General features: G+C 32.7%; 1 protein-coding gene across 1 annotated transcript; it reads right to left on the reverse strand.

Annotated features, from left to right (window-relative positions):
• Window positions 1-10541: 10541 nt before the first annotated feature.
• On the reverse strand, window positions 10542-12856 carry LOC111879508 (sinalpyl alcohol oxidase Nec3). Its single transcript, XM_023875974.3, has 3 exons — window positions 12648-12856; window positions 11743-12408; window positions 10542-11621 (listed from the first exon to the last, which is right to left on the reverse strand). The coding sequence occupies exons 1-3, from the start codon at window positions 12754-12756 to the stop codon at window positions 10726-10728; spliced, it is 1671 nt and encodes a 556-aa protein (XP_023731742.1). The 5' UTR covers window positions 12757-12856; the 3' UTR covers window positions 10542-10725.
• Window positions 12857-15813: the final 2957 nt, after the last annotated feature.

A 15813-nucleotide genomic window follows, 5' to 3' on the forward strand; every position in this document is an offset into this window, starting at 1 on the left:
CTTGACCCGACCCGGCATGGTCCATTTGGTTTGCATGGCATCATGCATTTGGATAGACTATAATGAGAGAAATAACACTTAAGGTTTGTTAAAATATTATAAGTTATAATATATTAATAAGATTATTTAATTAGTATTGATCAAGAATTAATCTACAATTAATTAAGTGATCAAAAGAAGACTAATTAAATATATGGGTTGCTTGTGTAAATCATCCATACTTGTATAGTGGGCTAATGCTCCATGGATTATCAAGTCAAGCTAAAACTCATATGATGCTCCATGGATGCTCCATGGTGTATTTGAACCCATGGATCCAATGAAATGGAAAGCCATGACAATTAGGGTTTACCCTAATTGTAACAACTATATAAGAGCATATTCTTTGGGAAAAATCGGCACTATGTGTGATAGAAAGGGCTAGTCGATTTCTATGAAGTGTTCTACATTTCTCTCAAGGTTATTCCAAAAGCAATTGATGTTGTGTGAACCATTTGAGGTGTCACACTTGGGGCACTAGGCACTCAAGCTTCATGAAGACTTTCTACATCAAGAGGTATGTATTCTATCTTGTTATATTCATTGTTTTGTATGCTAGATTAGGATAATACCTTGGAAGTTCATATTTGAATGTATAATAGAGAACACATAGATCCAAGGTATTTAGGGTTGAATGTACACTTAGGAGTGTTAGAATGCTCAAAATCCAACAGTGGTAACTAGGCTTGTTTTCAATTATACTTGATGCAAATTGCTGAAAAATGCTGAAAAAGTCGAATTTCGGGCATTCTGGGCACTGGACTCGTCGAGTCCACTGATGAACTCGCCGAGTCCAAGGCAAAATGCATCCAACTCGCTGAGTTTGTTCGTGCACTCGACGAGTTGGACCCCCAGACAGCATATATTCGACTATTTTGGTTGGAATTGGACTAGAAACATTACCCTAAGCTGTTTTTGGACTTTTAAACTTGTTTTGATGTGGTAATGTTCATACTAATCCAATTTCAAATATAATTGTCAATAGATTCATGTTTTGTATTAGTTTAAGTGTTATGTTAATTACATGAAAAAGTTTGATTCCAATTATCATGTTCATATGAGTTGCTTAGATTAATAGAAAAGTTATGTGAAATAGTTGATTTCAATCCATTTTAATCTAAGAGTTGATTCCAAAGTGTGTTTTTGTAACCTGTCCTCAAGTTATATGAAAAGTCACATTTTAGAATCATAAAACTCATAAAAGTTGGCAAAGGTTACAAAATGAAGAGTCTAGTTCTAATTAAATGTTTTTATGACTACATAACTTGTCTTCAAGTTATGGAGGTTCAAGCGTCTCTTCATTAAATAATAAATAATAAAAAATGTAACCTTAATTAGTTCCATAAGTTATAAAATAAAGAAAAGGTACATTCTTTTATTAGTTTAAAGTCTTCCATAACTTGTCCTCAAGTTATAGAACTTGAAGAGTCTTTTAATTAAAACTACTTTAAACTCATAAGTTATGGAATTAAACTAGTTTTGAATAGTTTCAAAACTTTCCCTCAAGTTTTGGAATTTGAAATTTTTTTCACTTATGAATACTTTAATTCCAAGTTAGCCCTTAGAATTTTAAAAGTTAAAATTCAACCCTTATACTTCATAATATTATAAGTTAATAATATATATATATATATATATATATATATATATATATATATATATATATATATATAAGAGTAAAGTTAGTCATACCGTTAGTAGGCCTCATTCACGAAGTCGGTCTATAAGGGGGTATAAGGTTACTGCCTATAAAATGGCAGTTTAATGAGTGTCCACTCTCACCCACCGCTTCCTTGACCGGTGGATGGTCGTTAGCCAAACGGGTAGGACAAGGACTAGAATTCTCCCTTCATTAAAGGTATTAATGATAAATACTAAGTAACTAAACCATTTATAAATACCCAATCTTAGTTACTTAGGAAAATGTGAATAAGGTGCTAATCCATGAAATTACACTTTGCACTTTGTTTAAGTCGGTTAGTGGAGCGTGTGTGGTTTACCGGCACACTGGCTTGATTTAACAAGGTAGGCAAAGGGTTTCTTAAAGTTTAATCATGGGCCGGTGGAGCGTGTGTGGTTTACCGACACATCGGTTGGGTGATAAACATTTAAGAGTACCAAGTAATTTGCATGGTTATTTCACACCATGTTTTGTGATCCTCGGCATCCCAATCACAAAACCTGAAGGGCACACTCAAGATTGAAACATGTCATTCAAAAGTTCAATGAATCTCAAAAGATCTAGGAGTTTCAAATCCAATTAAAACTTAATTATATATCGTTTTTCATGGTGGAAATTGGTAAATCGTCATTTACCTACCTTCAACTATTTTATAACTTGGATTATGGCATCCCTCCTCCAGTTATAAATAGGTTGTTGGGTCCAAGCCTTAATATTTCATATTGGGTGTTATATTAATGACTTTAAATCAACTAAACTTGAATATCTCCCAAAAGATGTCTAGTTCAGACATCTATGATCTTCCCAAATCTCTTGGAACTTCACTTCCTCCACCTCCTCCAATTATTCTCCCTAAGCCACAAGTTCAAGGTCACTCAAGCACTATTGGCAAGGCACGGTCTAGGTGTGATCACATCATGGAGATGAAGTCACATATTGACAAGCCGGGAGAGTTGGATGTCAAAGTCATGAGAAAGTTGGTGGTTCAATCACTTTCTAAGTCACATAGTGAGTTCCTTTGGGACTCCTATGAAACAGACTATGACACGACCCTTAATAATCTTATCTATTTGCTTGGTATTGCTGAATCAGAAATGATTTGGAAGGCTAGTAAAGCAAATTTGATTAGAAGATCGACTCCCAAAACTTTATGGACATTGACAATGATGACACTGGAAATCCAGAAAAAAACATTCTCTTCCCAATAGAAAGGGATTGGCCATAGTCAACTTGGTTGACCAAATGGTAAAACAGAAAGGCTAAGTCTGAGATATTCCCATGTACTATTACCTAAGTTTCCATATGGTTCTATTGCCAAAGGAAGGGGCTTTGGTTACGAAGCTGCCAAACTTACCTAAGGATGGTAAAGTCAATGAGTTTGACTTTATTTCAGGTAAAGTCCATTGTCTAACTCTATTAAGTTCCTATTTGGAGATTCTTATTACATGATTTGACTGGGTCACATCTTGGTGTTTTAAGAATCAAAGAAAAGTAACGAAACTTAAAGAAAAGATATGCTGAATCTGATCGCGTAGATGGATTTCTATCACATAGTTTGAAGATTAGATTCTTGAGCTACTTCTTAGGAGTTATGAGATATTTCTTAGGAACAGATAACAACAAGTTTTCATATGGATTGTAAGGATAAATTCTTCCGCAAAGTTTTTAAAATAAAAGGAAAATTTCTGATTTTATTTATTTTAAAATATCCTTACAATGACATCTGTGAAAAAATTTTGTTGCTTATAAGATTCCATTAATAGCAAGACTGGAAATATGAAATTGATTCTTTCATTTGTGGTAGTGTCTAAATTTACCAAATAAAGAAAATTTCGAATCACCCAAGTTTCAATTGGACCAAAACTTGGAATCGTGCAAGTTGTATAGTATGATGATTGAGAACTTTCAAGCATTGGAAAATTAAGACTAATTACTTGTTCACATGGATGTGTGAGTCAAGTAAAGGACTAAGGTATCGAGTACACATTCTTGTGCACTGATCAAGCCACCACAAATAATCGATAAGACTATTCGTCATGATTTACTAAAGTTTAGTAAATATGGTTATACTTACAGGCTTAAGTGTAATTCTGATACATTGGAAAATTTTCGATGTATGGCAGAACGAATGAGAATAATCAAATTAGGCAGAAGGACAAAAGTTTCTCAAATATGAAAAGATGGGAGAGTACTTTAGTATCATGTTATATGATCATCTTGATGATTAAGAGACCTTATCACAGTTCATCCTCTAAGTGCATTTTGATAGCTAAGAAGAGGAGCTATGAACTGTTGAAGTGGTCAAACCAAGAAGATGAGCCATACTTTGTTCCAAAACAATTTTTAGAGTCATACTCCAAGATTGTAACTTGAGTGACATATCTTAAAGAAAGGTTTAAAAACACGTGTCAAATGTAAGAGTAAAAGTGTCCTACTCTTGTGCATTTGAAATTGGTAAGTTGTGATGTTTTGGATAAAACAAAGACCAACTTAGGCCAATTGTGTGAAGTGTTTGTCTTGATAAAAAAATCCGCACTATCCCTTGAATATTTGACAAGAGATTCTTATATGTCAAGAGGACAGTGGGAGTCTTAAAGGTCTTGAAAGTCTCAAGAACTAATCAAGAATAAAACCTGAGGTTCTTCACTAGCACACGACTTGAGGTTTATAACCTATCGTGTTGACATATTTTGTGCCCATTCCAATTAAAGTTGGCTTTGCATATGAGTTCTTAGAGTTCTCAATTGGTTGCATAACAACTTGGAAGCAATGGCAGGCCATGTACTGCTAGGTGGCAAGAAGTTAAAATTGCATAAGTTCAGTCCATTTGTGTTTGGATTTGTCATTATCCGTGTCTTGTGACTAAGGTTTTGACAAATTCATATGGGTAGGAAATCATACACCATAAAAATCTAAGTGTCATAATGTTTCTCTCCAATTCATGAAAATGCTGGTGAGGAAACACTTCCACTAATTTGATTTTTAAGTAGATAGTAATCTTTGCATTCTCAAAGTCGTTAGTAGTGTACACTAACATGGACTTATGAGAAATAGCAAAGGTCTAACCAATTGAGACTATGATTATGGCATTCCTTTTCATAGTTCTGAAATTGTTTACACACACCTGTGAGCTATCTAAGATAAGGTGTATGATTTTGATAAAGTCTTATCAAAGCAATCTAGTATCAGAAATTTGAACTTTGGCCAGAAAATCAATAGCTGATTTCTGAGTACATGTCAAAGCTAGTGGGAGCATATGTGTTATGCTAATAATCATCATGTCAATGGGAGCATGATAATTATAATAAGTATTGCAAGTTAGAAATGTTAATTATAGACAAACAAAAGTTTCAATTCGTGAGGTTGCAGGGTTTGAAAAAGTTGTTTTGCTATAATTAAGGGAGAGGAAACTATACTTCATTTCAATTATGAAAAGATTAGATTGAGTTTATAATGATTCTAAAGATCATATATTGAGATTTTAATCACCTTTAGTCAAGAATATATATATATATATATATATATATATATATATATATATATATATATATATATATATATGAATTTCATGTTGGATTGGTTCAACTTAAGAAAATTCTATATATTGCGTTCTCAAAATTCAATTATGATTACGGCATCCCTTTTCATAGTCAAATTTTGAGGATATGGCAAACAAAAAATTATTATGGCAAAAGAATGGTCTAGAACCATGTCTTTATGTGAAACATCATGAATTGTGTCCCATTTACTTTGGGTACAAGATCGATTACTTGTGCTATAATATTTATTCTTTATGAATTTTCCAAATGCCTTGGGGCATTAAGGAGGAAAATGTCTAGAATTGGATATGACTAAAGTGATTAAGCAATTGTCGAGGACAATCTAAGGTTTACCAAAGATTGGTTGCTCAAGGACAATTGGAAGTATAGTGTGAATTTTGGAAGGGCCATATTGACATAGTCTGAAAAGAGGCAACTCTTGTTCAGAAGTAGTAGTCAAAATGGGAATATAGAGTTGTCTTTATAGATAGAAGCAATTTGTGTAAGATTAGAAAGAACTTAGTGCAAGAAGCATGTTCAAAGCAATGCATACTTTGAACATAAGGCTTTGTGTCCATGGAGTAGGTCTTCATTGGAATGCCCTGTAATGGTTGTTGACAAGTCTTTGTGACTTTGTACACATTCATTTCAAGAGGGTAGTGCATTTAAGTTTAAAGTCTAATAAGGTTTCGATTTAGGAGTTTAGAAAAACATAGTGTACATGCTCGGAGCGTGGGACAACTATTTTTTTAATTCAAGAATAAAGTTGATAGCTGAAATGGTATGCAATGAATAATCTGTAATCATATGGTGATAAATAAAAGGTGTTTTATTTATGTTCATAGGTTTTGATACCATATTAGATTCAATTATTCTTGTGTTTCATTTTGCATGTTTTGACTTACAGAATAAACTAGCTTATTCTTCCAGAATGACTAAGTTATTCAAACCATCCACAGTCGGTCATATGTTGGAAGTAGATATAAATCAACACTGTCGTGGGTAGGCTTGTAGAGGTCCAAGATGGTGGACAAAGTTGTGCTACAACGCTCATGAGTGCTCATAAGTTCTGAGTATTGGATTCAAACCGCGCTCATTTGAATCACTTCATGGATTTTATCACGAGTGATCATGAAACGATAATATCTTATATTCTTCAAACCTAGAGATATGAGTTGTTACTAAGAGTTGGTTATACATTGATTGCACGAAACCGCATTGGTAACTCGATGTTATAAAACGTATTTTTGTGTATGATTCAACAAGTAGTAGAACAATCCATATGAGTCGAAGTTTATCCATTCCTTTTACCTTCGGGATAAAAGCGATATTTGTGGGCCCCTCGATGATTTAGCGATGACACATGTGAGTGCTTGGCCAAGCCAAAATTTATTTGATTTGTTCAATCAGTCAGTCGTCATAAGTCGGAAATCGGGAAACAACAAATAGACAGAGAGAATGATTTATCCATGTCTCAGTCCATATGATAGGCAAGGTCAGAGTTCGACGGAAGCTTTTGAGAGCTATGATTTCCAGTCGGTTCTTGAAGTCATCCGCAATAATAGTTTTAGAGTTATCCAAGTGGGAGACTGTTGGATTAATGTCTAAGTCCATAACTATAATTGGTAAGACTTGACCCGACCCGGCGTGGTCCATTTGGGTTGCATGGCATCATGCATTTGGATAGACTATAATGAGAGAAATAACACTTAAGCTTTGTTAAAATATTATAAGTTATAATATATTAATAAGATTATTTAATTAGTATTGATCAAGAATTAATCTAGAATTAATTAAGTGATCAAAAGAAGACTAATTAAATATATGGGTTGATTGTGTAAATCATCCATACTTGTATAGTGGGCTAATGCTCCATGGTTTATCAAGTTGGGCTAAAACCCATATGATGCTCCATGGATGCTCCATGGTGTATTTGAACCCATGGATCCAAGGAAATGGAAAGCCATGACAATTAGGGCTTACCCTAATTGTAACAACTATATAAGATCATATTCTTTGGGAAAATCGGCACTATGTGTGATAAAAAGGGTTAGCCGATTTCTTTGAAGTGTTCTACATTTCTCTCAAGGTTATTCCAAAAGCAACTGATGTTGTATGAACCATTTGAGGTGTCACACTTGGGGTACTAGGCACTCAAGCTTCATGAAGACTTTCAACATCAAAAGGTATGTATTCTATCTTGTTATATTCATTGTTTTGTATGCTAGATTAGGATAATACCTTGGAAGTTCATATTTGCATGTATAATAGAGAAAACATAGATCCAAGGTATTTAGGGTTGCATGTACACTTAGGAGTGTTAGAATGCTCAAAACCCAACAGCAACTTCATAGCTTCCTTCGTTGTTTGACTCTTGAATTTCTTCAAGATCAATTGTACTCCCACTGTCCTCTATACATATGAGCTATCTCTTGCAAAAGAATCCCCTTCTTGCTACAAAGACCACGTTCTCACTAGGTCTGTAGGACAAATATCCAAAGAACGTCTGTTGATAGCCGATGAAAATACATCTCTTGCTTCGAGGTTCAAGCTTGTCGTGAGTCTCTCTTCTAACGAAATCCTCACAACCCCAAACCTTGATATGTGCTAACGAGGGAACCTTCCATGTCCAGATTTCGTGAGGTATTTCAGAAGCCTTCTTAGTTAGGACAAGATTACGAATGTGTGTGGCAGTCTCTAAGGCATACCCCTAGAATGAGATTGGAAGAGACGCTTGAATCATCATGGAACGAACCATGTCCACCAAGGTTCGATTGTGACTTTCAGCCACACAATTAAGTTGTGTGGTGTCCTAGGAGGTGTCAATTGTGAAATTATTTCATATTCCTTGAGGTAGTCATGGAACTCGATACTAAGATACTCACCAATTCCATAGGATCTAAGCTTCTTTATGTTTCTGCCCAATTAATTCTCAGCTTCATGTTTAAACTCTTTGATCTTTTCAAAAGCTTTTTACTTATGCTTGATTAAGTAGATATAGCCATATCTGCTATAATCATTACTAAAAGTCATATTGATTAGTATCCCTTGTGGTGGATCTGAAGGGCCCACACGCATTTGTGTGTATGAGATCCAACAATCCTTCACCTCGTTCACAAGAACTAGTGAAACGTGATTTTCTCATCTTACCCAAAAGACAAGATTCACATGTATCATCTGAACTTAACTCAAATTATTCCAACACTCCATCCTTTTGGAGTTGGGCGATGCGTTTCTTGTTAACGTGTCTAAGACAAAAATGCCACAATAATGCTTTGTCTAATCCATTTGACGAATCAATTCAAAAGACACTATTACCTAAATTGTCTATAATCATTACAGTTTCATACAAACCATCACCCGGTAAATCTTGAAAAAAAAACACCATTTTTATAAGCAGAAATAGAACCATTATCATCATTAAAATAATATCTAAAACCTTGTTTAAACAATGCATGAAAAGAAATTATGTTTCGTGTCATTTCGGACGAGTAGCAACAATTTATTAAATCTAATCCTAACCCACTACTAAGCACTAAGCCATAAACTCCAATCTTGGTGACAGGTGAAGATCGCCTATTCCCCATGATTAATTTCATCCTTACGTGCTCCATACCCTCACTTCTTTTTAGCCCTTGCAAATCAGAACAAATGTGAAATCCACATCCTGTATTAAGGACCCAAGAACAAGAATATGATGAGTTATTAGATAAGTTAGTTTAAATACCTGTCGAGGTTAACTTCACCTTGCCATCCTTGATATCTTGCAAGTATTTTGGGCAACTTCGTTTCCACGCCACTTGTCATTGTAGTAGAAAAAAGTGGCATCTTTGGGATCAGAGACAGGGGAAGCATCATAACTAGATTTTCCTTTGGGTCCTGTACTTGATGACCTAGCTTGGGACTTTCCCTTCAAGTTTTTCTTGGGAGGACCTTTCCTCTTTTTCCCTTTCCCTTGACCAATAGCCAGAACAAGAGCACTAAAGAGAGTGGAGGCAACACCTTTTCCCTTCAATCCTGTTTTAGTTGTTCGTAGGAGGTTGTGCAATCGAGACAAAGTAGTTTAATTGTTGTTCAAATGATAGATTAATATGAACTGATCATAATAACTTGGCAAAGAGTTCAACACTATGTCGATTGCCAACTCTTCATCAAAATTCACATTCAGCTTGATGAGCATGTCCACGTATCGTTGCATTCTCGGGCTGCTAACAAACTCTCCCTCCTTCATCTTGCTAGCAATGAGGGATTTTAACACCTCGTAGTTTTCTTGATGAGCTTGCTTATGGTATTTCTCCATAACTTCCTTGTTCATCTCGTACAACTAGTAATCCTCATAGTGTCTCTGTAATTCTGGAGTCATTGTGGCCACCATGATGCAATCAACTTTTGTTGCATCTTTATAGTGTTTCTTATAGGTGACCATTTCTTCAAGAGTGTCCTTCTCTTCTTCGGTCTCATCCAATGGTCTTTTGAGGACATACTCGTTATCCTCAAAACGAAGGGCTATTTTTATGTTGCGCATCTAAACATTATAGTTAGTGTCATCCAATTACGCCTTAGAACATATGTTCAACAAGGAGAAGTTATTGGTGTTGTTGTTGTTGTTGGAGGAACCAGAAGTATTAGTTGGAGTAGACAACTATAAAAAAAAAAAGATATTTTTAGTTAAATAAGAATAATCCTCAATATAAGACCCAAAATGAAATATCAAGACTATGATGCGGTTTCATAATTTATTAATGCGAAATTAAGCAATTTAATGATGCGGTTTAATGCTATCACCGCATTAAAAATAATAATAATAATAATAATAATAATAATAATAATAATAATCTTCTCTTCCTATTTTAATAAAAGAATAACTTTAATCTTCTTTTGACATGTGTCATCTTATTAGACCTTTTAATAAATACATATTCTATTCTACTTTTGACATGTGTCACCCTATTAGTTTTCCTAATTAATGAATGTCATTTATTAACATATTAATTCTCAATTTTAAATTTCTCACTCTAATTATATTAAATTAATAACATTACAATAAAATTAATATAAATTATAAGATGATATAATTTATATATTTATTTGAATTAACAATTATAATTTTATATAATTAAAAAAATATCTTTTAATTAATAATTTATTTAAAATATTTGATTAATAATTTTAAGTTTTCACTATAAAAGTTTAATTAATTTTATAACCGTGGTTTCCACGGATTATAAACTAGTAATAATAATAAAACACTATCGCAATATTAAATAGGGGTTTTAGTAGTGTGTTTATAATTTTCATACGTCCCTTCTCATTAATTGAAACAATATATAGTACAAATACATGGATAAGGCCAAGAACAAATACAAGGGTTGGATAATACAGAAGAATAATACGTTGGATGTGTTCTAGACGATCAGATGAAGGGTGTACAAATATATAAGAACTACATCTTTAATTGTATGGAGATCAAGAATGTATGTCATCTGCTGCTCTCTCGTTAAGTATATTCACACCAATGTATCGACCCAACATCATAAGTGTAGCCTGTGGATTCGTTCCCGGTGAGTTGAAGAACGTTGAAGCATCAACCACTCGTAAAGAATCAACTCCGATAACTTTCAAATGACTATCAACCACCTTGTTAACCAAACATCCACCATGGATATGCCAAAATGTAGACAATGATTCACGACAGAAAGTCGCAATGGAGTCCATATCAGATGGATCTTCAGGTAATGATGGCCCAAGATATTTGAAATCCTTTCCACCAAAAATGTCACCAAACTTGTATTCTTCCATCGTCCGAGTTTGCAAAAAATTCCGAAGTACTTCAACTGCGTTACCACATTGTAGTATATCTTCGGTGTGAGAGTAGTAATTAAAACGAACACTTGGGCTAACGTCCACATCAAATGGTGATATTAGATGTAGTGAGCCAGTTGACAATGGTCTTGTAACCTTTCCACCAATAATCACTATACTTAAGTTAATTAAAGGTGGAAGTGAACCCAAGAATGGTATAAAGTTTATCGAAGGTGTAAGTCGAGGGACTACAGAAGACTCGATGTATGGGCCACTTTTTGCTATCCCAACCACCCTTACTCCTACATCAGGTAATATGACTGGGACCAAAACATTAACTCCTGTGCGAGGATTATCAGCCATGAATTGCCCCACAAACGGATGGTCGCTAACAACTGGAATATTCAAAGAAGAAAGATATGAAACTGGCCCAAGACCACTTACTAGCAAAAGTTGTGGACTTCCGAGAGCTCCAGCACTCAAAATCACTTCTCCGTTTTTTCGTACATGGACTTCATGATTCGTGCCCCTTGAATCATGGTATGTCACGCCAGTAGCCGCTATTCATCATGAAGCCAAAGCAAATATTTAGAGTCGATATATACTTAACTAGTTTCTTAACATAATCTATTCAGTTTTACAAGATCAATATATAAGACGAAAACGTGAAAATTTTGTTACCTAATGAGTTAGAGGTGGAGAATATGATCCGATCAACTATTGCATGGACTACCACTTTTAAGTTTTCAGGGTTTGCTTTATTGAGGAGCTCAACTGCTCCATGTCGTCTTCCAGAATCATCAAATGTCGAACCACTAATCTTGGTGCCTTGAAGGTGGTCGAGGGTGAACCCGTTTGCAGGATCAACTCCTGATTCTAGTAACGCATTCAACGTGGAAGCTTGCCACCTACCTAATTGATTGGGACGAGTTACGATACTATCTTCTACCCACTCATAGGCTCTTTCGACAGCACTGGTGTCCCAATCTATACCTGAATTTGTGTAGAAGTAGTCATCGGCTCTCGAGTAGAATCCGAAATTTATCATACTAGTACCTCCCAATACCCGCCCTCTTGTATTTAGTACACCATCTTCAGAGATGAAGTTTTGAGCAGGTGAATCTTTGTTATTTGCAGTTAGTAGGGTTGTTAAGGAGTTATTTTCATATGAAACATTCGGATCTAAATTGGCTACACCACCTCGCTCAAGAAGAAGTACCGAATACTTTTCAGATAAAGTGGCAGCTAAAGGGCAACCTGCTGTCCCTCCTCCAACAATGATGTAATCGTATTCTTGTTCCGGAGAGAAATCGGTGGCTTCGTATGTCAACCCAAGGTAGGTTTCATCTGCATACGCAGGAGGTGAATCACAATATTTAATTTATCATAAGTCATTAAGTAAGTATGCATAATTTCCGTATCCATTTCGGGATCCTGACTCTGTGTTTTGAGAGAGAGAGAGAGAGAGAGAGAGAGAGAGAGAGAGAGAGAGAGAGAGAGAGAGAGAGAGAGAGAGAGAGAGAGAGAGAGAGAGAGAGAGAGAGAGAGAGAGAGAGAGAGAGAGAGAGAGAGAGAGAGAGACTTGCCTGGAGGAGATTCTGGGTGTAAAAAGCATACCACTAACTGTAATCCAATGCAGAATATGAGAAAAGCGAGAGCCGCATCTTGCATTACTTGAGTGTTTGTTATTATCATATTGTTTTAGGAGAAAAAAAGAGAAAGATGGCGAGATATAGAGAAAAGAGAGTAATTGGACCAGATATATGGGTAGACTAGCCAAGAAGTCTCAAAGAGATTGCCACTTGCAAATTGCCATTAAGGCTGTGGGGTTATCCTCACTAGTGGTTTATATGCAAAAGGAAGACCATGTGGATGTTTACCGTTTCACAACCAACCTATTAAGTTTGTGGAAATGGATTTCAGCCGTGGATTAGTGGTGAAGAAAAAAAAAAGAAAAAAAAAATCGAGTTTTCCTATTGTATTTCTCCGCCTTCATAGAGACGCCAAACCACCGGACATCGGGACGTCTAATCCACCGTCCACTCCGAATAGCCTTATAAAAACTTAAACCATCCCAACCATACAAAAAGTACAATTTCTAGTATTTTTTTGCTTGTTCGAAAACAACATCTAAAATATTAACTTTATTCATTTGTGTATATACTTTTTTATAAAAACTTTATAAAAACTATTATAGAACTATAACTAAAATAATTATTTGTATATAATTAATTTGACTTTTTATTTCATTATTTATATTTTGGACTAATATATTATAAAAGCCTAAATTTTTAACGCGTAATTGAAAAAAAACCTTAATATTTTTTTTTATTATTGTTATGGCCACAATTTTCTCTCAGGATTATTATTCTAGCCCACTTAACGACTTTCATGATTAAGTCGGTTAACTTTTTTGCAAAATCAGTCCTAAAAAGTTCAAATTTAGTCCTTGAGGTTTGCAAAAAATTACACCACATGATTTTTTAACTTTATTTTTCGTTTTTTGTATATTTTATTTATTTTCGGTTTTTTATAAATATATATGTACATTTTTTATTTTCTTTTTATACATATACTTTATTTATTTTCATTTTTTAATTTTATTTTTCAACAATTTTTTTTTAACTTTTTTACCTTTTGTTTTGTATTTTTTAGTGTATATGTAGAGTATATTAGAGTTTTTTTTAGGTTTTTTCGTATTAATTTTATTTTTTTCATCTTTTTTTTTTATTTGTTTTCCAATTATTTGTTTTTGTTTTTGATTTTTTTTGTTTTTTGTATTTTTATCTTTTTGTTGACCTTTTTCAAGAGATATAAAATGTATTAATATATAAGAGTATATTACACTTTTGATAATTTATGTTTTTTGTAATTTTTTATTTTTATTCAAGTAAATAAAATAATAATGTTTATATTTGTAATTTCAGTCCAACTTATTTTCTTTTTATTCTTTTTTTTCTTTAGTGTTATTACATTTTTATTATGAAAAAATGAAAATTGAAAAAAATTACCTTGTTTACTGAGAATTAGTGTTTCAATGTGTAATATAACTTGCAAATAAATCATATTTCTATATATGATATCAATAGATTAAATTCAAGATAATATTTTTCAATTTGATAATAGATTAAAAAAAATAAAAAAATAATAATAGTCAGTCTCTATAAAAAAATTGTTATAGTAATTTATATTGAATTCAAGTTAGTTTGCTTGACTCAAAATAAATAAAAACATTAGAAAAACCATAAATAACGAAAATAGGAAAAAAAAATAGAAAACAAAAAGTAAAAGGATAAAAAATCAAATTGTTGAAAAAAAAGTAAAAAAATGAAAATAAATAAATTATATAAAAAAAGGAAATAATATATATATATATATATATATATATATATATATATATATATATATATATATATATATATATAAACCAAAAATAAATAAAGTATACAAAAAACAAAAAATAAAGTTAAAAACCATGTGGTGTAAAATTTTTGAAAAACCTAGGGACCAAATTTGAACTTTTTATGACTGATTTTATAAAAAAGTTAACCATAAAACTCGTTAAGTGGGCTAGAGTGATAACTTTACGAGAAAGTTATGGCCATAGCAATAATAAAAAAAAATATTAGAGTTTTTTCCAATTACGCGTTAAAAATTTAGGGCTTTTATTAGTCCTTATATTTTTTATAAAAACTTAAAAAAAAAACTAATATAAAATTATAACTAAATTAATTATTTATATATTATTAAATAGTTTATAACCCGTGGGTACCACGATTATAAAATTAATCAAACTTTTATAGTAAAAACTCAAAATGATTAATCAGTTATATAAATAAATTATTAATTTAAAAGATATTTTTATTAGTTATATGAAATTATAATCGTTGATTCAAATAAATATGTAAAATTGATTTTTAATATATATTAAATATTTTTTATTTGTGAATTAATGAAAACAATAATATAAATTTTAAAATTTAAAATAAAGAATAAATATATTGACAAATAGTGTCACATTAACGAGGAGGTTTAATAAATTTAAAATGGAGAACTAATAGATTAACAAGTGGCAACACATTAATTAAGAGGTCTAATATGGTGACACATGGCAAAAGAACTACTCTTTTATTAGTAAAGGGAGATTCAAATTAGAATCTGTTTCACATTTGTTAAATACAAAAACTATATTTAAAACACATTTTTATATTATAAATAATTTAATGTCAATTTTACACAACATAATATTAAAATGAATAATTATTATATTTAAAACATGTCGAATCTTAAAAAAGGACGGTGCTCGAAAAAATGCAACAAATAATTCCTTGAGAATAAGAAAAACACACCACAATAATTTCCTATCTATTAAAACTGTTATATATTTTTTTTCTGATTTTTGTTAAAAATGATACACTGTAATTAATCGGAAAATGAAAGAAAATGGTTGCTTAGTAATGGTGTATCAGGGTCAGTTCAACAAGCAATTAACGACCTGAAAACTTCTAAATTTATCGGAAAGAAGTAAACATAGTTACGCAAGGGCGACCTTTGAGTCAACAACAACACGTAACGAGTAAAGACCTCTAAAAAGACATATCTCAGGAAAAGTGCAAGCGTACATATCCTTAAAATAAACAAATATGAAGCAGTACAAGCCAAATAACAGTCTTTACACGGATCATGCAATAAACCGGGTAACACCCTAAACAAATACACTTTTAGACACCTATAAAAGCCGATCATCGTCAA

Source organism: Lactuca sativa, chromosome 7 (genome assembly GCF_002870075.4).
Source record: "Lactuca sativa cultivar Salinas chromosome 7, Lsat_Salinas_v11, whole genome shotgun sequence".
Lineage (NCBI taxonomy): Eukaryota > Viridiplantae > Streptophyta > Magnoliopsida > Asterales > Asteraceae > Lactuca > Lactuca sativa.